Raw genomic sequence first — 23,457 nt, 5'->3', positions numbered from 1 at the left:
ACGACCAGGAGAAACAATGGTTCCCGGCGAGTCTCGCAAAGTGTCAATCGTCGCATTAGGCCGCGTGCATTGCGGTGGTGAGCGCGTCCCCATTTCGCAAGCCCGCGCGGCGCGTAGTGCATGCAGAGCAACCGGCGCATCCCGTCGATGCAAAATATCATAATGAAAAGGTGAATCATTGCAGGCGCGAAAGGAGCACTCGCGACGAGTGTGTTGAACGATCTTGAGGAGGCTCTATATGGTGGCGAGCAAAGGAAACTAATGGGACTGTGGGAGATTCGTCGCGAGGGCTGCAATTAGGCGCGATTATTCTGGAAAAAGGAAGGAATGGTGCTTATATAGTTTGTTCTTCATACGCGTTGTAGAAAAGAATCGCGTTGTAAAGCTATGAGCTGACTTTAGAATTTTAGTTGGGTATACGAGTTCCGAGCAAAGTGAAAATTTGGCGCTCGATTAAACTTTATGCATAGGTAAATTCCGCGTCGACGTCGAACCGAACTTTCAATCGATATCTATTATTGGAAATATGAGACTGTCTAAAAGCTCTCAAGAGGCTTATTATGGAAGTTTGCGTGAGACATGGCGCGACGTTTAAATACACTTTCATAACGTCGAAAATATAACCACACCGACTGTACGACGACCCGTTACCATTATTCCCAGTCGATTTCCACTCGACGATAACGCGAAAAGCAAACTTTGGACGAAATTTTCGAAAGTCGATTTCATAGTGCCTTAAAAGATACAGCCGTCTAGTCTCGTATATTTGCAAAAGCCATTCTGGCTGCATCTCAATCACGAGTATAATACAGCGACTTGCATTCACATTCAAATTCCCTTTGAATCTCTGATTAGCCAAGCTCTCTCTCTCTCTCTCTCTCTCTCTCTCTCTCTCTCTCTCTCCTGAAGCAAAAGAATCGGCCGGTTATTTGTCGGCCGCGTTAGCCAAGCTCGTCTCACAATAACGCCGCTGCGTCTCTCGCAGGGAGCCAAAATATCCGGCGATTCCCTCGAGAATGCGCGGACACGTCCGACAGTAAACATGCAAATCGGTTGCAGTGTACAAATGGCCGCTGGGCACTTAGCTGAAAATGTGTTTTAGTGAGTCAAGGTCGCGCGGTGATATTCCTTTGGGCGGCGACTACTGTGTGAGAGACTCGAAACAGGGACCACTTTCGTCACGACTCAGCGGCGGCTCTTTTGTTTTTTTGTTTTTTTTCACTTTCCGAGGAAAACGTGCGGGTCGATATCGGGGCGCGGAGTGAAATTTGAAGAAGAGATAGACTTCGTGGATCCGATTCGTAATTTGTAACCTCGTCCCATTGTTTTCGACTTTTTTCCCTCGCGTGTGATTATGTACGTTGACGGTCGCCGAATTTTTGGGAATTGCGAATTTCCTGACGTCATGCGTGCGATAGACGCGTTTTTCGGTGACCTTACGGGCCGAGCTCGTTTCTCAGGATTATATTCGCTCGTTCGGAAGACAATATATATCGCAATTACGCGCGATTATACTGAATCACTAGGCTAATTCGCGCGAAGCATAAAACAGGTTTTTTCGGTTTTCAAACCTGCATCCGCGTGAACTTGAAACTCTTTGTTTACACGTTTCTGCTTACACGTGTTCCCCCTGGTTTTTCTACGCATTTCTACGAACCAATTCGTTTATCCCGCAAAAAAAGGGCCGACGAATCGCTGAATATTCGGCCCATATCTCGAGACGCACGATCCTCGAAGGTTATACACGCGCGTAAAAGCATCAGCGTTGTCGCGCCGACAATAGAAGCTAGCCGACGACGCTGCGAGGAAAGGCCGACGAGTTCCTCTTCTCTCTCAACGTGGGAATGTTGAGCTGGTGCGCGGGTGTGTTGCAAGCCGCGGGAGGCCACTACTACACTCGTGGCCGCGCGCACGCTCTTCTTTTTTTTTCCTAGCCGAGACTCTACAACACCGACTTGAATTTCCTTTTTTTGCGCGGTCCTCTGGCTTCTCCGTCTTTTTGTGCAGACTGTTTCCTTTTTATGCGCGAGGAGTGTATTTTTCTTTCAACGCGTTATTAGCTTTGTTTCAGGAAGTCCTTGCTCGCATTGTTTTCGTTGGACAGAGCATCGTCGACGCTTTTTTCGATGGGATTTTCGGACCGCGGATGATAAGCTGGAATTAGGATTGTGTATTATTCATGCGCGGATTTACAACGACGCGGTGATGTGGTTTTCAAGGAGAGGGCTGGACGTCCCGGCATTGTTTATTTTTTTATATCTCGCAGCTGTGCAGGCTTTTACGTTGAATTAAAATTCAAGGTGGACTATTTTTAATGCATATTGTTAGAGCGTAATGAAACATAAAACTATAATGAATTTATTTATGGTCTAGAGCAGAGAGTGACGACAAACAGGTGTTTCGCATGGACCTGTCTCGGATAATCTTCTGATTATTACGAAAATTTGAAAAATTAAATCGACTCGGTATATAATAGTACTCTGTAATTTACTCTTACAATGGTATACTCCAATTACGCCTAGGGACGAGAATCCAGGCCCAAACGAAGTCAAAGTTTGTAAATAAAGCGTGTGAAAAACTAACGAATTCCAATTACGTCACTGGGCGTACATAATAATATGATATTTGATATTTTTTCGAAAATCACGCCTAATGACTTGCCTCCCTTCTTGGCGAACAATGAGTAACGTATGAAACTCTCTGTTTGGCTATTGTGAATCATGTAATCTTGCCGTAAATTATCATAAATAAGCTTATTATTATAAAAAATTATCAAAAAAAAAGAGCTCAAAGTCTTCAAAGAGCGATTAGTTTTAACTGCTAGAGATTATGGCAAAAAGTTGAGCGTGGCCTTTAAAAATTAGCATACAATTAGCTAATTTTAAACGCTCTTAATACTGAAGGCATGTACTACATCGCTGATGAGATTTCGGCTTGAATTATGATTTGTTCTGAGTCAGTGTGTTTATACAGCAATGGGGTTCAGTACATTAAAGACCACGCGTGCTTGTAGCAGTACGCGTTTTTCGTCAACTTTTTGCCAGCGACATTGACCCTGTTTGCTTCTTACAACGTTCATCACTTTTAGTCTACATATGTTACACTCGAATCGCACAAAGCTATTCAGCGTTACGTACACAAAAAAATGTAGCTCAAGTAACTTTGCATTTTACATTTTTTTTTTATCTCTTTCAATCACATCAGTAAACATTGCCTTATTCCAAAAATTTAGACAACATCCAAAACACCGCCAGTGATTGCCACATCCGAACGTGTGATTCCGCAGCTCGTGCCTTTGAAAATCACAGCTGCGCCTCTTAGCACCACAATCAGGAATAATTACAAGCATCAACTGAATCGCAAGAGCAGAGAAAACAAACATCAATTCCCAATCTCGCACTTCCCACAGCTCGTTCGACAACTCTTTCCCCCCTGAAAAAGTGAGCCACACCTGCCCCCGAAAAACTCCCCCCACCGACGGTCTCTCGACTTCTGGGAAATCCGCGCGCGTTACCCCCTAACACGACTCATCGTAGCGCACGAGCCACGGAACATAGAGGGAGGGAGAGCGAGTGTCGAGCGTAAGGCAGGTATACACGCGATGACAACAACAGGTGTACAGCTCGTTGAAGACTCCCACTCCGGAGTCGCGCGGGCGTACGACTTCTCTATGGATGACCTCCCGCGTGTCGTTCGACACACGCCGCTCGCGCGCCAGTGCAGGGATAAATGTGTAGATATACGCGCGCAGGCCCGGCAAGCTTTTAGTTTACAACTACGTACCACCGAGCGAACAAGTTGCCTGCTCACACACCTCCACCGCATTGGATTGTATAGTGCGAGACACAGACACACACACACACACACACACGCGTGAGGGACGATCATTCCTCTTTGAGACTGTTTGGTGATCGGTATATAGCAGTGTATAGATGTTGTGTTGCGCATCGGTCGAACTGTTGGACTTTTCGTGAGGAGAGCATCGTCGAGGATTATTGTTTCGCTCGCAGGTTTGCAGAAGCTGCTTTGCTGGATCGGACGAGACAGAGAAGAGCTTTCATGGAGGTGGTGTTGAGGCCGGTCTTCGTGGTCGTCGTCGATCATCGGAGACTGCACTTCGTAAGTGTTGCCGGATGTGGGAGGTCTTTTTTCTTCGGCGATTCATAATAGTGGGTGCAGTTCATGCCGGGTTTACATCTTTTTTTATCTAGCTTTTTGTGAAAGTTGTCTGGTATTCAAAGGTTCTGCCTGAGAAGTTCGACGATTTTCACTTTCTTATAGCTTCATTTGTTAGGAGATGATTTCACTTTTCCTTTGTTTAAAAACAAAATCGGAAGAGACCAGTTGTTATGTCTAGGGTGCGTACACCCAGACGAAATATTTTCCCTCGATCGTATACCAGAGAGATAATTGTATCGCTCGTTAATAACGCGTCACGCATGAATAATTAATAATCTTCCGCGAACAGATCCTCTGTCGCATTAATTACCCACAAACTTTAGATTACCACGAGATACAAGAAGCATCAGAAAAAAAAACGAAATTAATCACATCGCTCGACTCCACCTAGCAAGAAACCATCAGGGCCACCCGTATGCAACTAAACCATATCGAGTGAAATGCAAAGCTGAATATCTCTTCCCTTGGCATACCGCGAGCCTTAGTTGCCGCGCTCGGTTATATCACTCGTCCATTAAAACGACCCATATTGCCCATAAAACGGACTCTTTTTCACACTCCTGCTGCACACACGCATACAACACTTGTTATTCATCCAGAAGGGAGGAGCTTGAACCCACAGAGAACACACACGTACATATCATTCACGTAACTCTCGCGATGCGACCTTGCCTCGCGATCTCGTTATGAGAGGATAGACAGCGAGCATAATAAAGGACGCCACGCTCTATCCCAGGATAATGCATTCGATACGCGCTGCAGCTGCAGCCAGAGAGAAATCGCCGATGCAGAAAGCACGTAGAGACGCTACGAATTCTCGTGACTAGCGCGTAATGATTCCTATAACGTGCATTATATCCATCTCGCGAAAACGGAGGCGAATCCTCGAGAAAGAAAAAAAAAAATACGACGCTCGCACGCGACGTCAACATTCCGCGGAGTATCGGTGTATATAGGTGCGGTGCGATGGACTAACTCCTTGTCTTTTCGCGGAGATTGCGTCGGGCGATATATTCTTCACTTTTGAACGGAAAAGATTGCCTTTGACTCGGGCTGCCGCATTGAATCATGTCTTCTGCGCTTGTTACATTTGTCACGTCGATTCCGAGAAGCGACGATTAGTTATTCCGTTGGGACGCTCTGATATAAAGATGCTAAACAGGTGTTTAACATTTTATGACTTTGTTAGTCATTACTGCAGCGGCGCGTAAATATAGAGCTCGATCGCTGGAAAATCGAGCCGTGATTAAGACGGAGAGACGTGCAATATGATGCTGTAATTAATCAATGAGCCTGCTCGTCTTCGATTTGAATGCATCGATCGTGAGAAAATATCTGTATGATAATTCATTGCGTACACAGGGTGAAATTAAAGTTCCAAAAATATCGCCATAGCCACGCGCGTCCACGAAAAGTCAATTCCAGCCGTGTTTGGACAATCGTCCTAAACCATCGCGGCACCGGAAATACGCGTAGCGAATGACCACCTCATTGTCGAGCTCGAGGACAACACCCTCGTACGAAAAGTGTCTCCACTTCCTAGTCCACTACGCAAACGAACACCCCCGCGATGAAATTACTTTACCATTTCCCTGTCGATGTGGCCGTTGAGCCGTCAACTTTTTTCCATGACGCCGGAGTTTTATCTTGCGCGCCCATCGAGCGTAATTAAGCGAGGGGGGCTTGACCGGCTGTTTTTCTTTTTCTGGCGCGACAATTTTTTTTCGTTGCTAATAGTATAGGTGATATTGAACGCTGGGTCGTGAAGGAAAATTGAAAAAAAATATACGTAGCTGTTGTGCAAAAGGCTTTACGTTGGCTCATCGTGCCTGGATGATTATTCAAATTAATGCAGGCCGCGCGGAGTGAATCACCGGAAATGATACAGAGGAGATGATAGCCGACTTATTTTAAAAATCCATCAATCAGCTCTGTTTTGATGGTTAATCCATAATAACTTTGTTCTACGACACTAATTATCCGATGTTTACTTTACGTAGCGGAATTAAAAATGAACGATCTTTCCATCAGGTGACGGCAGCGCTATTGCTGTTTCTGGCCATCAATCAAGTAACCTGCCAATTGGACCTGCCACCCCTTCGAGACGATCAGCGCTACAGCGATCCCAACAATGATCGATACAACGATCGCACCTCGGACCGGTACCTTGATCGCAACACCGATCGGTATGCCGATCGGTTCAACGATCGTAACCAAGATCAACCTTTCAACGATCGCAACCAAGATCAACGTTTTAACGACGGTCGCCGATTCCCCCAGAACGACGACGATCGATACGACCGATTCGAGGGTAACAGACGACCCCAAGACAACAGGGGAGGCATAAGGGACGATCCTCGATTCGACAACCGGCGACCGGTTCAGCAAATCGATTACGCGAACCTGCTCGCCGGTCTGGACTTTGTCGGCACGCAGAGGTGCAGCAACAACGTCGCCGCCCAGTGGAACTACGAGACCAACGTGAACGAAGTCTCCCAGCTACAAGCGGTAAGAAATCCAGAAAATTATATACGGTATAGAAATCAATCATAGGTGATTTGTTTGATATCGCGCAAACGACAACTCGGGCACTCAATTCCCCGCGTGCTGATTGCTTTTTAATATTTCAGAGCGCGCCGAAAAAGCCGGGCGTGAAAACGATGAATCTCCCTATCGATCGACCTAGTTACACCGAAATTGTGTCCACATCGGAGCCACTCTTTCTCCCTCCGGAGCTCATTAACGCGGACGACGTAGATTGTACAGGTTCCACCCGTATACATTCTGTCCGGCTTATCTATTCGCGGCGTAAGGGTATATAGGCCGCGCAATTTTGTAATAATCCGGCGGGATGATTTTCCGAGAGATTCCAACGCAACACGCACTTTTCTCCGTAAGCATATAGTTTTGATGTCATGCTACAGCGAAAAGCACTCGATAATCGATCTCCTACATTACTTTTCTCCTGGTTGTATTATAAAGCACGCGTAGATTCTCCTCGTATACATCGAAGCTAAATTCGTGAAACACGCTATTCCGAAAGTTCTCGAGAAACTTTGCGCCGCCACTGTGCTTCGCATTAAATTCATATTCTCTCTCCATCGGAGTTTAATTGTTCTCACGAAAACTGATTTCGCTTCAACGTGTTCTACTCTCTCGCGTTATTAAGTTCCCGTGTCCGCGCGTTCCAAATTTAGTTTCTACTCGCTTACTCCTCGTGTAAAAAATCAGTCGAGTCAGTAAAAGCAACGATCGCAGACAATCGCGCGGGAGGACGCGATTATCGAAGCATCCGACATTAATTGTGCGAAAAGAGGAAAGACGGTAGGGAGAGAGAGAGAGAGAGAGAGAAAAATGAAACCATCTCTCGGGATGGAGAGAGAGAGAGAGAAGCGAAGGCCTCGACCCGCGACTGCCCCTTCCCCCTCGTTCGACTTCCGACGTTCTTGCGCGCGAATTTCCCTGACATCACGAGAGAAGAGGGACGTACGCCTCTCTAATACGGGAAATGTTCCCAGGCGATGCCATTGTTTATCGTCGCGCCGATTGAGTAACAGGCGCATTAAGTATCGTCGCGGCTCAGGCACGACACGCGCGGTCAGTCCCCTTCTTCTTCTACTTCGAATGAGCAACGCCGCGCTTTTCAGATTCTTCCTTTTTACCGAGCGCCATAATAGCCGCTCTTTTTATCTTTTTATGTACAAGAAAACGAAACTGTAATTGTAGTATCAAGGAGTGTAATTGTTGTACGGGAAAGCTGACGTTTTTTCCTCAAAATATCGTTAATTATTTGCTGGTTGAGAGAGAAACGGACAAACGACTTAATGGCAGTGTATAAAGTTTAATTCTATTATAACTTAATGCGAAGACCATCAAAGATCGCTTCGATGAATAGAATTGTACGCTGCTATCAAATTCGGATTCACTGGCACATTAAAGGATATAATAACGTTAGGCGTCTTTAATCGGATAATTACCGCTGTTTTCTATCGCGAAGTGAAAAATTGTGGAAAAAGAAAAAATTATAAACATATTTCTAGAAAAATCTCGCGTGCAAAGAGGATCGCGGAAACAATAACTCCTCGGCTATAGAAGAGCCGCTGTGGGAAAGTCGCGTCACTTCTTAGCATCGCGCGCTATCTCTAACGGTAAACTCGTCGAGCATCGTCCTACTGCACTACACCGATGGCATTCGCACGAGAGGGAAGGAAATGACACGTTGTGCATCCTATATAGATATTACTTAATCTCTTTCAGCCTCTTTCTGAAAGGAAAAGTAACTGCCTGCGCGCGTGTACGAGTTTCGCTGACTAAAGCTTTTTTCCTTTCCTGCTGATTACAGCTGCAGGCACAAAGGCTGTACGCCGATTTCCAGTATCAGACATGGCAGCAGATCAGTCAGATCGACCCGAATACCGTGAGAGAGCCTTTGATCAGGAGACGATTGAGATACCTGTCGGCTGTTGGGCCGGCGGCGCTTCCACCGGATCAGCTCGAGAGGGTGAGTGTAGAGACAGCTGCGTTGTGGATTTTGCGTCGATGATTTGGAGATTTTAATTTGCGACTTTGTTGATAACAGTACAATCGGCTGATCAACGATATGCTGACCATCTACAACAGCGCGACCATCTGCGCGTACAAGGACCCGCTGCGTTGTGGTCTCCGCCTATTCCCTGGTGAGTTTTATTTTTAATGATTTTTCTAAAGACACTTCGAAGGTTGCACAAACTATTGTTATTGCTGTTTACATTCGAGTGGTAATTTTTATGCTTCGCTTCCGTCAAGGGGTGTGTCAAATGAGTGGCTCATAAATATTTTTTGCGCGCGACGACAAATTTTATTTACTTTTAATCGCGTTTTTACAGAGATCTCGCAGACAGTGGCTCGCAGTCGCGACTGGGATGAGCTGCAATGGGTCTGGCTCGAGTGGCGACGACGAAGCGGTTCCCAAATGAAGGACCTCTACATGCAGTTGGTCGACCTCAACAACGACGCTGCTCGCATGAACAGTGAGTGTAACACTGGAATGCTCTGATTAAAAGTCGATGACGTAATGACGTATGTTAATTGCACGAACGTATTCGCAGATTTCACCGACGCTGCGGAGTACTGGCAGTTCCCCTACGAGTCCTTCAATTTCGAGCGCGAGGTCGACGAGGTTTGGGAGGAAATCAAGCCTCTCTACGAGGAACTCCACGCTTACGTCAGAAGGAAGCTGAGGGATCTTTATGGACCGGAAAAAATTAGCCGACAGGCTCCGCTGCCCTCTCATATTCTCGGTGAGCGGCGTTGATTTATGGAAAACGAAACACGGAAACGCGGTACTTTTGTCTTTAATGGCAATCCGAGAGATTTCTAATGTAAACAAACCGTCCACAGGAAACATTTGGGGACAGTCCTGGGTGAACATTTTGGACCTCACGCTCCCCTATCCGGGCAAAAATTACTTGGATGTCACGCAGGAGATGCAAGCTCAGGGCTACACGCCGATCGAAATGTTCCGCGCGGGAGAGGACTTCTTCCTGTCGCTGAATCTGAGCGTACTCCCGCCGGAATTCTGGGCTGGAAGTCTGATCGTCGACCCCGGCGACAGGCCTCTTATCTGCCAGGCTTCGGCTTGGGACTTTTGCAACGGCATCGACTACAGGTAAAGTTTTATTACATCATCGAATCGGTGATGTAAATATTCTACACGTGCAGCTTACACTAACGGAAACCGTTCCGTTTTCAGAATAAAGATGTGCACGAAGGTGACGATGAAGGACCTGATAACGGTGCACCACGAGATGGCCCACATCCAGTACTTCCTGCGCTACAGCCGTCTACCTCGGGAGTTCCGCGACGGCGCGAATCCCGGTAAGAAAAGTCAACAGCGCTAACGGGGAAACGGCTCGCTTTCGACTCGAGAGAATCAATAACCGACAGGCCTCGCTGATTTCGAGGCATTAATCTTTTAATGTCTCAACTGCTCGCCTCTTCCCTCCCCCCCCCCCTTGCGAATATACAAGAAACGGACATTTCTTACGCCGTTTCCTCCTCGAAGGAGGAAAGAAAGCGCGAGAGTCGCGCAACGGACATAACTTTTATTGTCATTGCTGTGTATAGTCGAGCTTTCTCCATACCGCCGGTTGTTCGCTCTGCTTCGGCAAAGAAAAAGAAATGGCAAAAACCGCGTAGGAGAAGGCGCGCAATTAAGCAATCAGCGAGAGCGTATTGGAAAATTTCTCGAGTCCTCCTCTCTTTGCCTTGCTAATTTTGACGCACCTGATTGAAAATTACGACGCCGTAAAGCGTTTATCGCTCGCGCGCTTACGAAAAAGCTCATTTTCGCGTTTACGCGAGCAAAAAGCATTCAGGATCTGACTGTCTCTCCTTCGCAGGTTTTCACGAAGCCATCGGCGAGGCCGTCGCCCTCAGTGTGGCTACGCCCAAGCATCTGCAGACTCTGGGCTTGGGCAACAAGTACATAGACGAACGATCGTCCGACATAAATTACCTGTTCTCGCTGGCGATGGAGAAACTAGTGCTGCTGCCCTACAGCATCGCCCTGGACAAGTGGCGCTGGGACGTCTTCCGCGGAGTGGTCAACAGGGAGGAGTACAACTGCCACTGGCATCGACTGAAGGAACGTTACTCCGGCACTAAGCCACCGGTGCTCAGATCCGAGGACGACTTCGACCCCGGCTCCAAGTATCACATACCCGCTAACATACCCTATATCAGGTGAGTGCAGGAGTGAATGACGCAAGATTGAAGGGTTTTTGAGCATTTGTTTGTTTATTTGGTAAAACTGTAACATGGATTTGTTTGTTTTTTTTTTCGTTATATCTTACATGACGGATGATGACATTGTTATAAAACATGAGCGACGATGAGCTTACGAGATCGGGAGATCGCAAGAGTCACCCGGTGTGAACTGGACGATGAATTAGTAAAAAATCGTTAGCAACTATTTGGTATTGATTCAACCGCGCTCTTTGGATGCATCTTGCGTTCTCGCGTCCCTCTAACCGATAATTATATCTATATCAGAGTTAAAAACATTATATTTGGAACTTAAACTTAGCTTCCTTATGTAGACAATAAATTATATAGCTTCCACGAATTTCTCCAGCCCTCAATTTTGATCAAGTGTAGCATTGCGTCCCTGTTAACTTAGGTCGTCATTTGCGGTACTTCCGTTTCTGGGCGCTTCGGGTCGAACAGCTTTAGGGGTGTGTTGACCTGAAACGGGTGTGGCTGGCCCACCGCGACCTCTGACTTGGATCTCTTTTCTCCGGAATTCGAATCGCGATGTGGAACTATTAATATCAGTGTCTTGTTAGTGCTGGTGGTACCTTCGGTAACGGATGAATCTTCCTTGTCCTCCTTTTCGGCTTGTTTTGCTTCGCCTTCCTTCTCTTCGTGCTCCTCATCTTTGTCGAGCTGGAAAGATCTCTTGATTGGCTCCGTCGTTGTCGGGTAAGGCTCCTCGTTCATCTTGGTAACAGACAACGTTGTTATTTAAAAAAATGTTCCAGTCTCAAGAAAAAACAACGATTGGGGTGAAATAAATGCTTACCTCGTCATTGTACGGGTTTGGTGGTACAGCGAGCTCGTACCGGTTGGGCTCGGACTCCTTGGACTGATCGTAGTCATCGCTCTTCTGACTACCATACGATGATCCATCGCTTTTTTGACTGTCGTACGACGACCCATAGTTCTTTGAAGAGCCGTAAGATGATCCGTCGCTCTTTGAGGAGCCATACGATGATCCGTCGCTCTTTGAAGAGCCGTACGATGATCCGTCGCTCTTTGAGGAACCATACGATGATCCGTCACTCTTTGAAGAGCCGTACGATGATCCGTCGCTCTTTGAAAAGCCATACGAAGATCCGTCGCTTTTCTGAGAGCCATAGGATGATACGTCGCTCTTAGGAATGCCATAAGACGGCAGATAAGGTACGGGGATCGTCACGTAGACCTTCATGGGCATGGGAAGCCTTCTGTCGTATCCGTTGATGGGAAACTTGACCTCCCTCTGCAACAGCTGGTACAGGGCCGCTGGAGTTTTCGGGTCCAAGGACAAAGTGGCCAGTGGTACCGCGACCTGCTCCTGGTTCCTGTCGGTGTAGTGCTTCACCATGCGTTTCACCACTTGGCTCGTCTTCTGCGTAGTCGGACTCTCCTCAGCCGGTGTCTGAGCTGTCGGCGACGTAGGGGTCGATGGCGGCTGGACCTTCTGGGAGTCCTTGTTCTGCGTCTCTCCAGCCGATATATCGCTGAAGTCTTCCGACCAGAAGTCCTTGTTGTTGGTGTCTAGCTTCTTGTTGTCGTCCCAGAGGGGCCGGTGTCGCACCCAGCCTTTTTGTTTGGCGCTCGTCCAGCCGCCATCCCCAAAATCCGAGGCGTACATCTTGAATATCTCGGCGTCCTCGTCGTCGTCGACGTCCACCACCTTCGTTCCGGAGAAGTCGTCGTCCTTGCTCTTGGAGTACGAGCTGGAGAAGGTCTTTGTGCTGCTTTTCAGGCCAAAATCTCCCTTAAAGCCGGGCTCGCTATCGGCTACGATGCTGGTGCTCACGTCGTCCAGAGCCGAGTCCAGGGTACTGAAGTCCGCGGCGCTGAAGCCCAGACCCGCGCTCGTGCTCACGTCGAATCCGACGCTGGAGATGGACGAGGTCGCGGGCTCGTCAGGGCCATCCTTGGTGGCAGCGTCGAAGCCGATCGTGGGCGTGGAGACGGACTCGACGGAGCGATCCGCCTCGACCGATTCGGCCGAGGTAGGCACAGGGGTAGCAGCGCCAGCGTTCTCCACGCTGGAGTTGAGCGACTCCTTGGAGATGCCCAGCTCCTCGGCTTCGGCCGAGTCGTTCACTTGGTACTGACCCGGAGGACTGTAGCCGTACTGCCGGTCGTAGATCTTGGGGTCGTAGGGCCTCGTCGACTCGGAGCCCGGGGCTGCCTGCTCTTCGGCTGTCTTCATCGCGTTGGAGTAGGACTCCTTGACAGTCACCGTGACCGTCGAGGAGTTACCGGAGTTCAAAGCTTTCTCCACGGCACGTTCGGCTGCTTTCTCGGCGGCTCGCTCCACTGCAAGCTCGGCGGCGCGTTCCAACTCCCTTTGGTGAATTGATAGTCCGGCCATTACGACCGAGCCGTAGAGCACGACGGCGCATATACTCAGCAGCTGCTGAAACAAGGGCTCGGGTGTTACGCGGGGTGATGGATACTTACGAGCTATATCGAGAGTCGACCGTGTGTGATTATCGAACAGTTCCAGAATATATGTGTATACAGTTTTTTCGGACAGCATATATTCTGAAACATCACTACGATTCTACTTTGATGACTCGATCACAAATAGAATATCACTTGCACAGAGTCGCTTATGGTAAACGTATAATCACACACGATTGACACTCGCCGGAACTCGAAGGATATCGACTACGAACCAAACGTCCCATGACGATGCGCTTAGTAGATTCGCTGAGGAACACTCGAGTCGGACAACTGGACGTTGGGCCAGCCTGTCGCCAGCAATATTTATACTCGGACGAGAAAGCGCGGTTGTTCCACCCGCCACGCGACACTCTCGCTCGCGCGAGCGCTCTCCTTTTACTCCTCCCGCGCGCTAGATAGCGATTATTGTAATTGGCCCGAGGACGCGTTATATTATACACGAATCTCTTATCACTTTCTAGCGGTCTTTGAGAATTTTCCACTTGAAAAAATTGAATCGAACGAACGATTTTTCACGTTACTCCTGTTGCCGTTTCTTTCGCGCACGTTTGAAGAATCTATAACTATAAAGTCACACTTAAAAGTGTTACGACTTGCAGTTGTATTGAATGTATATAAAATAATCTGGGGATAAAAAAATCAATGCAAATTATATACATTCCGAGCGCGTTTTATGCCTGGCCGCAACAATCGCAATCGTCGAAAAAAATTTATAGAGGTGCCTGGAATCAGTCGCTATAAATCGAGAGCCGTTTGAAATTGTAAATTGTGTCAAAGTTGTTCAACAGCATCGATCTTGATTTCTAATCATCCCCGAGGGAAAAAACCAGTAATGTTTCGAAAGAACGAAAAAAATGCCAACCAACTACTTAATTCTGAGGCCGCACTTGAAACTCTGTCAACTTTCTATGAAAAGCCATAAACTCACTGAGTCATGTCAACCCACCCAGCTTCATTTCCTCGTTTGGGTTTTACGATATACACGTTCTCGAAAGATCGCTTAATTGACATCGGAAAACGTTTTTTTCCTCCCTCTCCTGCATGCGTGTGCGGTGCCTTATCAAAAAAATTATGCTTGAAAAATCGCGAGCGCGAAACAATTAGCGACTAACGAGACGCGGCTCGAGAGAAAGACGGGAGAAAAAATTAAAAACTCGCGCGCGTGCTGCAGTGTAGAAGACGGCGGTTCAGCTTGGCATAACAAACGGCTGCAAGGCACACAGGTACGAGCAGCTCGGCGTGACTGACTCGCGCATAATTATCGCTTATAACTTTCATCTCGATTTCTTTCGACAGCTCCTCCGCCTTTAATGCGTTTAATGCCCCTATTATATGCTATTAAGTAATTAAAACTATTGCTCTTTCTTTTGTGATAAATAAAACTTGTATATTGTTGGACTTAAGGATCAGCTCGTGTTTTTACAATATTTTACATGATGGAGTTTTCCTCGTCGTGAGAATAGCACAATAACAGCGGACGGTAAAAAATAATGTATAAAACTACAGCGGTAAAAAATAAGGCGCGGTAGAACTTAATCAAGCTATAAGGTTTGTATACAAATAATTATACTCAAAACAATACTTGCAGATGGTTAAAAGTTTAAGGAGACGCTCGCCGCCCCGTTGTCGTGATATAACCGACGATGAACGACGCAAATCGACGGCAGAATCTATTAAAAACTAAATAACAGCAAGAAACCGACTTTCGAGCATCGCATTATAACAGAACACATCACTCGTGCTTCTTCTCCTCCTGGGCTTTCGGCGTTTCTGTGGGCTTCTTCTCCTCCTGTACATCCTCCTTGATCGGCTTCTCACCGATCTTGGACTCGATGACCTTCTCGTCCTTCTTCTCCTCCTGTATTAGTACTGGATAGGGTACCTCCTTCTCCACCGGGTAGGGCACTTCCTTCTCGACAGGGTAGGGCACTTCCTCGGGCACCTCAACCTCGACCGGCACTGGCTTTTCGTAGGGCACCGGTATGGGATTGTCGACCTTGACCTTCACCGGGTACCCCACGTACTTCTCAACGGGGAAGGGCACGTGTTTGACGACGGGCACCGGATAGGGCTTGCTCACGTAGTAGGGTACGGGTCGTTCCTCCTCAACCTTCACCGGATAAGGCACGATTTTGTCGACGGGCAGGGGTTGGGGCACGTGTACCGGTATCTTGATGGGGATCGGTATCTTGCGCTCGACCGGGAAGGGCTCGGGTGACGGGATCTTCACCTCGTAGTAGACCTTCTTCTCCACGGGATAGGGATCGGGTACGTAGACCCGGTGCGGTACCGGTCGATCGACCGGTACGTGCACCGGGTAGTAGGACTCCTTAACCACGGCGATCGGTTTGGGAATCTTGACTGGTACCTTCACCACGACCTTCACCGGGTAGGGGATCTCCTTCTCGATCGGATAGGGCTCGGGCACCGGAACCTCCACGGCATACGGGACTTTCTTGTAAATCGGTACGTGAACGGTTCGCTCGATGGGATAAGGCTCCGGAACCTTCTTGACGATCGTTATGGTTTTCACGTCGTGTTCTTCTGGTGAGTGCTCGAAGTGGTGGTAATGATGATGCTCTTCTGAAAAACTGTGGGAGGAGCTGAATTCACCCGCATAGCTGGACTCCACAGCCTGCGCGTCAGGAGCAGACTCCACCTGTATCATCTCGCCCGCGTGTTCTACGGAGAAATTCTAAATAAATATACCGATTTCCAATAGAGCGATATTCTTAGGATCCTACCATACTCCTCTTCGCCAACGGTATTGCGGTCGATCTTATTCGTCGAGTCCTTCGGCGTATCCGTCTCTTTGGCATCGTCTTTACGGTCGATGGGATGCACTTTGGTCACGACGTAGCCTACTCTGCGGTTAGACGAGCGATCGACGATCAGCTCGACCTTCTTGATTTTCGCGTTGACTCTGTCGATCGATGAGGTCACCGCGAGAAGAGCCACCAACAAAATCGCTGCGCGGTACTAGCAACAGAAAAATATACAAGGATTCAATTGGGAAATAATGAAATTAACGATCCCACTATCCAATCACTCGTTCGCACTACGGATTATCACTGAACGTACCACGAGCCCCATGGCGAAAACGTCAACACCACGTCTCTGATACCTCGGCACTTCTCTCTAAGACGAACAGCTGCCGCAGGCGAATTTCTTCTTACGCTTTTCACGAGGCAACTGAACGAGCCGCCAGACGCGTGCCCAGTCTTTATAACGTATTTCTCTCTGGTCCAGCGCCCGCTGGAAAAGCTCACGTGCAGGAAATTTTCGCTTTCGAACCCGTGGACCGCTCGGCGAACGATGCTGAAAGTGAAATTCGCGCACGTAAACACGTATCTTGTTAACGACGAGAGCGAGTTTGGAATTCCGAGAGGCGCATCAGCGCACGCACATGTTATACTCGCGCTGATGTGTATACGATCGCGCGGGTGGTTGACCATCGGCTGGATTACGCCGGGATATATTCATGAGTAGGGGAATCTATGGTGCAACGGCCGGAGTCTGCGGAACTGGACAATTAGTATGGAAAAAAGCGCGACTCGGGATGTTCATTGGGATGCGTTAGATTTCTACGGAATCTCTCTTTAGGTATACACTGAGAAAATGCATTACAAACGCTTGTTATTCGACGCTGTAATAAAGAACTCATCTCCCGCGCAGGATTAAAAATTACAGTAATCGACGACCCTTCTGCTCATCGAAGCACGTAACGAAGCTAGCACACGGCACCTCTAATCTCGAGCGAAGCACACACAACAATTATCCAGCGAGTCTTCATTAAACATCGGCAATTAAATTTAAATATCGCCGAGAGCTGAACTCCCATCGCATAACTCAAAGAGTAGAAACCCTGCGCGTTCTTTTTTATCACCGTTCAATTATACCTATGCACCAAACGCTCTCGCGATCCGATCAATATTTAAATTCCAAAGCAGCTCTCAATTTCTGCACGCAAAAAAAATTGAAAAACGTACGGGACGGTCACGCGATTCGAGAAAAATCTCTCGGAGATGTATGCGCGGCTCTCATCACGCCAAGCGTTTAGCATTCGCACGCCGGCACCGCCGCGTAACACACACACACACACATAGCGTATATCATTATTCACGGCTGCTGCGCACGACTAAGAGACACGCGGATATGAGATTGTGGGTATTGGGGAGGGGGAGACAGGAGCTGGGAAGAGATCGTAATCGACACCTTTCTTCGGTGTGGCTGCGAAGATTAATAACTTTTCACTTTTGCATGTGTGAATGCGGTTTTGCGAGGGACCAAGGACGCGCGGTGTGAAATGCGAAGAACTGCGTGCATAGTATGCAAAGAGTAAAACGAACAAAGTTGTACAGACGTGTGTTTGGATTTTGACGCGTTTGCAGTGTTGGATGTGGCGTGCGGGAGTCGAAAGAAAACGAGCTTGAGAAATTAGATCGTCTGGATAGACCTGTCTGCTACTACTTGCCAGATACCGATATCCAATTATTAACTTGTCACTCTCTACTTTGTCTAATTTTTATCCTAGACAGCTTTATCGCTGATCGGCTCAGAAGTATCTCAATAGAACACTTTATCTGCGGATTTCATATTACTCAGCATTCACCGTAACTAGCTTCAAGATCACACGTCGTTAACGAAACCAACGCCTTGATATAATACACGTCTGTAAAATAATTTCATATCATTTACCGTTCGCTCGTTCCAACACCGGAAATTTAGAAACATATATCATTCTTACGCACACCTGTGTATTAATACACAATTCTTTTCGCATCTTCCAGTCGCAGCTACTTGTACACACGTATACCCACAATCAACGCGACGACGGCTCTATAGAATAACGCTATTACGAAAGAATCTCGCGCGTTTAAAGGAGATCGACGATTTTGTCACCGACTTGCACCTCTAAAACTTTATAACGTCGCCATGCACTTTTTGCGGGCATTTTTATCGGCGCCTTTCTATCTCGACTTTTGTTCTCTCCGCGTACGACGCATTGTTTATATCTTCGCGTCGCCCTCCCGTGCAATTTAGATTACGAAGCCGATTTTAACTGCGCCCATAAATAGGTTGATAGTGAACAGAGACGGTTACTCATGGGCTCCCACGAGCGCGATACATAGAGTCAGTTTTAAACACGTCGACGTGTGCGCGCTCGTACTGCAACCGATCTACGCTGTACCGTGGTCATGACAGTTGGACTTTACCGATTTTTTATGGCCGATTGCTTGTCGCGTCGAGAAAAATCGTTGGTCCCATATTCGAGTGTTTTGAATTTCACGGGTGATAAAAACCGTGCTTTACTGCTTATCCATTAGTCCGAATGCTTATGGATAATCGGTTAGTGAAAAAAAAAACATTCCCAGAGTACAAACACTGTATCCTTGGTTACCTGCCTTACCAGCAGTGGTAGCGCGCCGAGGTTCTTACGGGTTCCACTGCACGATACGAGCGCTAGTAGCCGGTATCCTTACCACATCCCCGCACAGTACCTTCGATCTCTTCGAAGACTTCGAAGTTCCTATATGTGCTCTATTTTATTCTCTTACATAATCCTGATATTTTCAGAAATAACTTCGATCAATCTCCTTACGCAACCTCGTACCTTCACTGATTATCGTTTTATATCAGTACACACACGTATATTCCATCGCACGAACACAAACGTAAACATCAGAAAATCGTCGTCCAATCGTCCAAATCGCTTCGTTCGCGGGCGCACGCAATCATCGCATTTATGTAGACGGACAAGGAAGAAAACTACGCTACACAGCGCCTTCCCCTTCTCCCTCGGCCCACTTCCACGACAATCGCGCACATACCCAGCATATATATATATATCGTATATCTTATATACTAACTATAGAAAAGAGGACTACCTACTCTTACTTTCAGTGGCTCGACGTCGTCGCGTGTGCGCTAATAATGGTATTGCGCAAGCGAGCCTCTACGTATACGTGCTATACCCGAGCGCGCACATGTATATAAAGGACCAACGTCGCGAGTCAAGTGCTGTCTATTTTGCAATTCACGACGCAGCTCGCCGTTTCACATCAGAAGCCGTGTCCCTCTCCGCGAATTAACTGCAGTTTTAAAAAATATCTCACGTTATTCAAATGCGACATCGAGTCTCGAGATTACACGCTGGCGATTAAGCTGGCGTCTCTCTCTCTCTCTCTCTCCCTTACTACGCTGCTTTCTTTTTTTTCCGCGCTTTTTCTACAAGTTTTGCGTCGACGAGGCTGACGTAACCGAGCTCGTGCATTATACTATAACGGTTCATATATACGATCCAAAACTATATCACGTGTGTACAGTGTATAGCGGAAACGCCGGGGCTGATTGCGAAATTCATTTTTTTTTCTTCGTCTCTCTGGTACTCGACGAAACGTCATTGCTAAGCGATTTTACATCATTTATGATCTCGAGTGACATTACTCAACGCGTGTATGTGGATGGCGAATAAAAAATGTTCGAGAGTGTACATTTCTCGCTGGTTCGTTGTTGTATAGTAAGTGCGACCGTGTTCTCCCTTAATGATTATTTGTTATCGCGCTCGCGCTTAATGCCATTCGGCGGTGTTCTATATAGTATATATAAAACACGTAGCGTGTATCCCCGAAGTGAATGGCGGCGGGAAAATTGCAAAATCGACAGCTCATTGGAAGTGTGTATAATACGTTGTATGCAGTGCAGCTGCCGTTGTTGCGGCTGTGCTCGAGCCAACCTATATATGCTTATATGCGTATAATTAGCTACTCGCGACTCTATGGGATATATAGCGCGCGGTTCTCACCGCGCGAGATGTGGCCATTCTTCGAGCCATTTTTCTCCATACACGGTGAATCAAGTGCACGTATAGCGGGCGTGTGTGTACGTGTTTGTGTGTGTGTGTGTCTTAAGAAAATCCAGCGAAAATTACATGCCTCGACGCTTAGGCTTTAATTCGAGCGTTCAATCAGCGCGCGTTTACAAGTTGCCGCGCGATTAAATGTTTATGCTTCCGTTTAGGCTCGCGAGCGGTGCTATTACATCTCGCGTATTACGGCACGACGTATCGAGAGCTTTCACCCGCAGCGATTTTCCGTTTTTCTCGTCGATGAAAAAAAAAAAAATGATCGATTCGAAATTTCCTCCTCCACCCTATCCATGCAATCGGCTGCAGCTGTCGCAAGTATACACACGCGACTGCAATTTGGCCGTCTTCGTCGCGGTGCGATCGAGCGTTAAAAGCGCCGCCGAATATTCATTTGAGAGCAGCAGCACGCAGAGAGAGCCTACTGCAATGTATAATCGCGAGCTATACGATTTCCGAGCTTTGCGCAACTGCGGCGATTCCACGGATTTGTGGCTTGTGTATCGATTTTCATCACCCACCGCTTCCTTTGCCGTTTTCCAATCGACCGCCGATCGCGCATGTGTGCCATACCGCTGATGACGAAATCGACAAAGGGAATTTCTGTGTAGCTTTTACTTTTTGGACGCGGGTACTCGAGCGCATGTGTTCCGCCGATTTATGCGAGTATCACTTCGTTTGAATGACAAAGGATGACGCTTTTTGGAAAGTGATGATGATTTGCGCAAGTGTGTTACCGCCAATGTTTTCGAGGATGTAAAGAATCGGGTGTTTTTTATTTTTGAAGGATCAAGGATATATATATATATATATATATATATATATATATATATATATATATATATATATATATATATATATATATATATATATAGGGGCTGAGTGATTATCAGACAGGCGTAAATTTTTCATGTGTTCTTTATGTCTTTTCCGTATAAAAAATACATTAATCTCCTAAGTCGGTACAAAATACGAACATACAAGTAAATCTACACCGAGGTCCTGGTCCTCGCAATTTTTTTCCATTCGCGTACGTAACAGGGCTTGCGGAACAGCTGGATCTTGTCATCATAGTGTGTAAGGTAAGCGTCCGCGCGGTCGACGGAGTCGAGCGCGCGAGCGTGTATCCTCGTGCGCGTCCAGCTCTTCCTGCAGGCCGTCGTGTGACGTACAGTCAGTACAGTTGCCAATCAGCACGATCTCGCAGGATCGTTAACAATTTAGTCGCGCGTGGTCGGTCCACCTACGCCGCGCATTGTCGGAGAGAGATAATTTACAAAAGATCGCGTGTAGAGTAGATAGAGTCGAGGTGTGAAAAAAGTAGAAGAAGCCTTAATCGTATGTTAATTAGTGGAGGCGCTGTTTGTTGCTGCTTTTGCTGCTGCTGCTGCTGCTGCGCTGAAGAGTCGGTCAGGGAGCTGCTGACATTGCGCGCGAGATCTGCTGGCAGAGTGTGGCTGTTGTCGGCTCGGAGCTTAGTGTCCGTATTGGCCGTAGTCGTTGTAGTTGTTGTAGTTGTTGTAGGCCTCGTGTCCGTAGTGCTGCTTGTGAACGACTGGGACGCCGACCGGGACCTTGACTGGGTAGGGGACTGGCTTCTCGACCGCGACAGGGACGGGCCTGTCAACGTGAACGGGGTAGGGCCTGTCGACCGGGACCTTGACGGGGTAGGGCACTGGGCGCTCTACTGGATAGGGCACCTGCTTCTCGACGGGGTAGGGATGGGGTACTGGGACCTTGACGGGCACTGGCACGGGCCTGTCGACGTGGACGGGGTAGGGCCTGTCGACTGGTACCTTGACTGGGTACGGGATGTGCTTCTCCACTGGGTAAGGCACTGGCTTCTCGACCTCGACGGGGTAGGGCTTGGGCACTGGGACGGGGTATGGGCGGTCGACTGGGACCTTCACTGGAACCTGGACGATCTTCTCCACTGGGTAGGGCTGCGGCACGTGGACGGGCACCTTCACTGGGTAAGGCACCTGCTTCTCAACTGGGTAGGGCTGGGGCACTGGGACCTTCACGGGGTACGGGATGTGCTTCTCCACTGGGTAGGGCTGGGGCACGTAGACCTTCACGGGGTATGGGCGGTCGACTGGCACATGGACCGGCACTGGGATCCTCTTCTCAACTGGGTAGGGCTGGGGTACGTGAACTGGCACCTTGACGTAGACCTTGTATGGGACTGGGACCTCCTTCTCGACTGGGTAGGGTTGTGGCACTGGAACCTGCGGAGGCAAAGGTATTCTCGTATTGGTATACTCGATCGTCTAATTCAGCATCGATCTTTAACTCGAAGCGAATCCTCACCTTAACTGGGTAGGGCACGTGCTTCTCGACCGGGTAGGGGATGTGCTTCTCTACGGGGTAGGGCACCGGTACGTTCTTGGTGACGGTGATGACCTTCTCGTGGTGGGTGGCGACGTGTCCGTGGTCGTAGCCGCCTCCGTAGCCGTGAGCGAGGGCAAGGCCGGGAGCTCCGTGAGCAGCGGCGCCGATGTCGTAGCCACCGTCGTAAGCGTATCCGTAGCCCAGACCGAGGAGTCCGCGCTTCTCCTGCTTCTTGGCTTCTGGGGCAGCAGCCTCCTGGGCGGCCGGCTTCTCGGCTTCCTCAGCCCACGTCGCCGACACGACGAGGGCGATCAGGGCCACATGCATCTAAAACAGTCATACAAGCTCGTCTAGAGGACCGCTAACTTCTGGCGCGAAATTCGAACTCGATCGATTCGACGCTCTCGGCGAGAAAGAGCGCATCGAAAGTCGATCGTTATGCCGTCCCCGATCGGGGCACGCTATAATTCTCGACTCCCGGTGAAACTTCCCAGCGTCTGCACTTTCGCGTAGACGGTGCGAAGTCGAGCTCCTCTCGCCGAGAGTATCGGCGACTGCACTTTGAGAAAACGAGCTTCCTCCCGCAAGCTCGACCAGAGGGCACAGAATTCTAATTCTCTCCGACTCTCTATCTCTCGAGTCACACTATGTATATGCGTAATGATAAAGTAGCACTCGACCGCGCACTGTATGGCTCAACACGTACCAAGCTCTTCATTTTGGCTTTCGCGATGTTCCGGGTGCGTCCAGAAGTGAACTGGATGCTGATTGTCGGGCCGGCGGGGCCTTATATACGGCCGCCACTTTCGCCTTCTGCGTGAGCTCGCGGGTCCCGGCAACTTACGGGGGCCCGAGCAGCG

The 23,457-nt window shown here is 48.3% G+C and overlaps 4 protein-coding genes across 4 annotated transcripts in view; 1 reads left to right on the top strand and 3 right to left on the bottom strand.

Moving 5' to 3' along the window:
• Positions 1–3,700: 3,700 nt before the first annotated feature.
• Positions 3,701–23,457, top strand: part of LOC100123549 (angiotensin-converting enzyme) — a 35,525-nt gene continuing 15,768 nt past the window's right edge. The window contains exons 1-9 of the mRNA XM_001607148.5: positions 3,701–4,119; positions 6,211–6,687; positions 8,522–8,680; positions 8,759–8,855; positions 9,045–9,188; positions 9,267–9,458; positions 9,559–9,826; positions 9,911–10,035; positions 10,560–10,902. Of these exons, the coding sequence (XP_001607198.1) occupies positions 4,060–4,119; positions 6,211–6,687; positions 8,522–8,680; positions 8,759–8,855; positions 9,045–9,188; positions 9,267–9,458; positions 9,559–9,826; positions 9,911–10,035; positions 10,560–10,902 (1,865 nt within the window). The 5' untranslated portion in view covers positions 3,701–4,059. The remainder of the gene's footprint in view (positions 4,120–6,210; positions 6,688–8,521; positions 8,681–8,758; positions 8,856–9,044; positions 9,189–9,266; positions 9,459–9,558; positions 9,827–9,910; positions 10,036–10,559; positions 10,903–23,457) is intronic.
• On the bottom strand, positions 10,966–14,398 carry LOC107981340. The gene is made up of 2 exons (XM_016986966.3): positions 11,741–14,398; positions 10,966–11,658 (listed from the first exon to the last, which is right to left on the bottom strand). The coding sequence occupies exons 1-2, from the start codon at positions 13,472–13,474 to the stop codon at positions 11,335–11,337; spliced, it is 2,058 nt and encodes a 685-aa protein (XP_016842455.3). The 5' UTR covers positions 13,475–14,398; the 3' UTR covers positions 10,966–11,334.
• Positions 14,775–19,155, bottom strand: LOC103315337 (proline-rich protein 4-like). The gene is made up of 4 exons (XM_031931745.1): positions 18,812–19,155; positions 16,483–16,719; positions 16,146–16,380; positions 14,775–16,083 (listed from the first exon to the last, which is right to left on the bottom strand). Exons 2-4 carry the CDS (start codon positions 16,492–16,494, stop codon positions 15,134–15,136), a joined length of 1,197 nt encoding a protein of 398 aa, XP_031787605.1. The 5' UTR covers positions 16,495–16,719; positions 18,812–19,155; the 3' UTR covers positions 14,775–15,133.
• On the bottom strand, positions 21,167–23,342 carry CPLCP2 (cuticular protein LCP family member 2). Its single transcript, NM_001173389.1, has 3 exons — positions 23,304–23,342; positions 22,577–22,924; positions 21,167–22,494 (listed from the first exon to the last, which is right to left on the bottom strand). The coding sequence occupies exons 1-3, from the start codon at positions 23,313–23,315 to the stop codon at positions 21,742–21,744; spliced, it is 1,113 nt and encodes a 370-aa protein (NP_001166860.1). The 5' UTR covers positions 23,316–23,342; the 3' UTR covers positions 21,167–21,741.

Source organism: Nasonia vitripennis, chromosome 5, assembly GCF_009193385.2.
Source record: "Nasonia vitripennis strain AsymCx chromosome 5, Nvit_psr_1.1, whole genome shotgun sequence".
Lineage (NCBI taxonomy): Eukaryota > Metazoa > Arthropoda > Insecta > Hymenoptera > Pteromalidae > Nasonia > Nasonia vitripennis.
The sequence above is the reverse complement of the archived record's forward strand: the minus strand, read 5'-3'. Positions and strand labels throughout refer to the sequence as shown.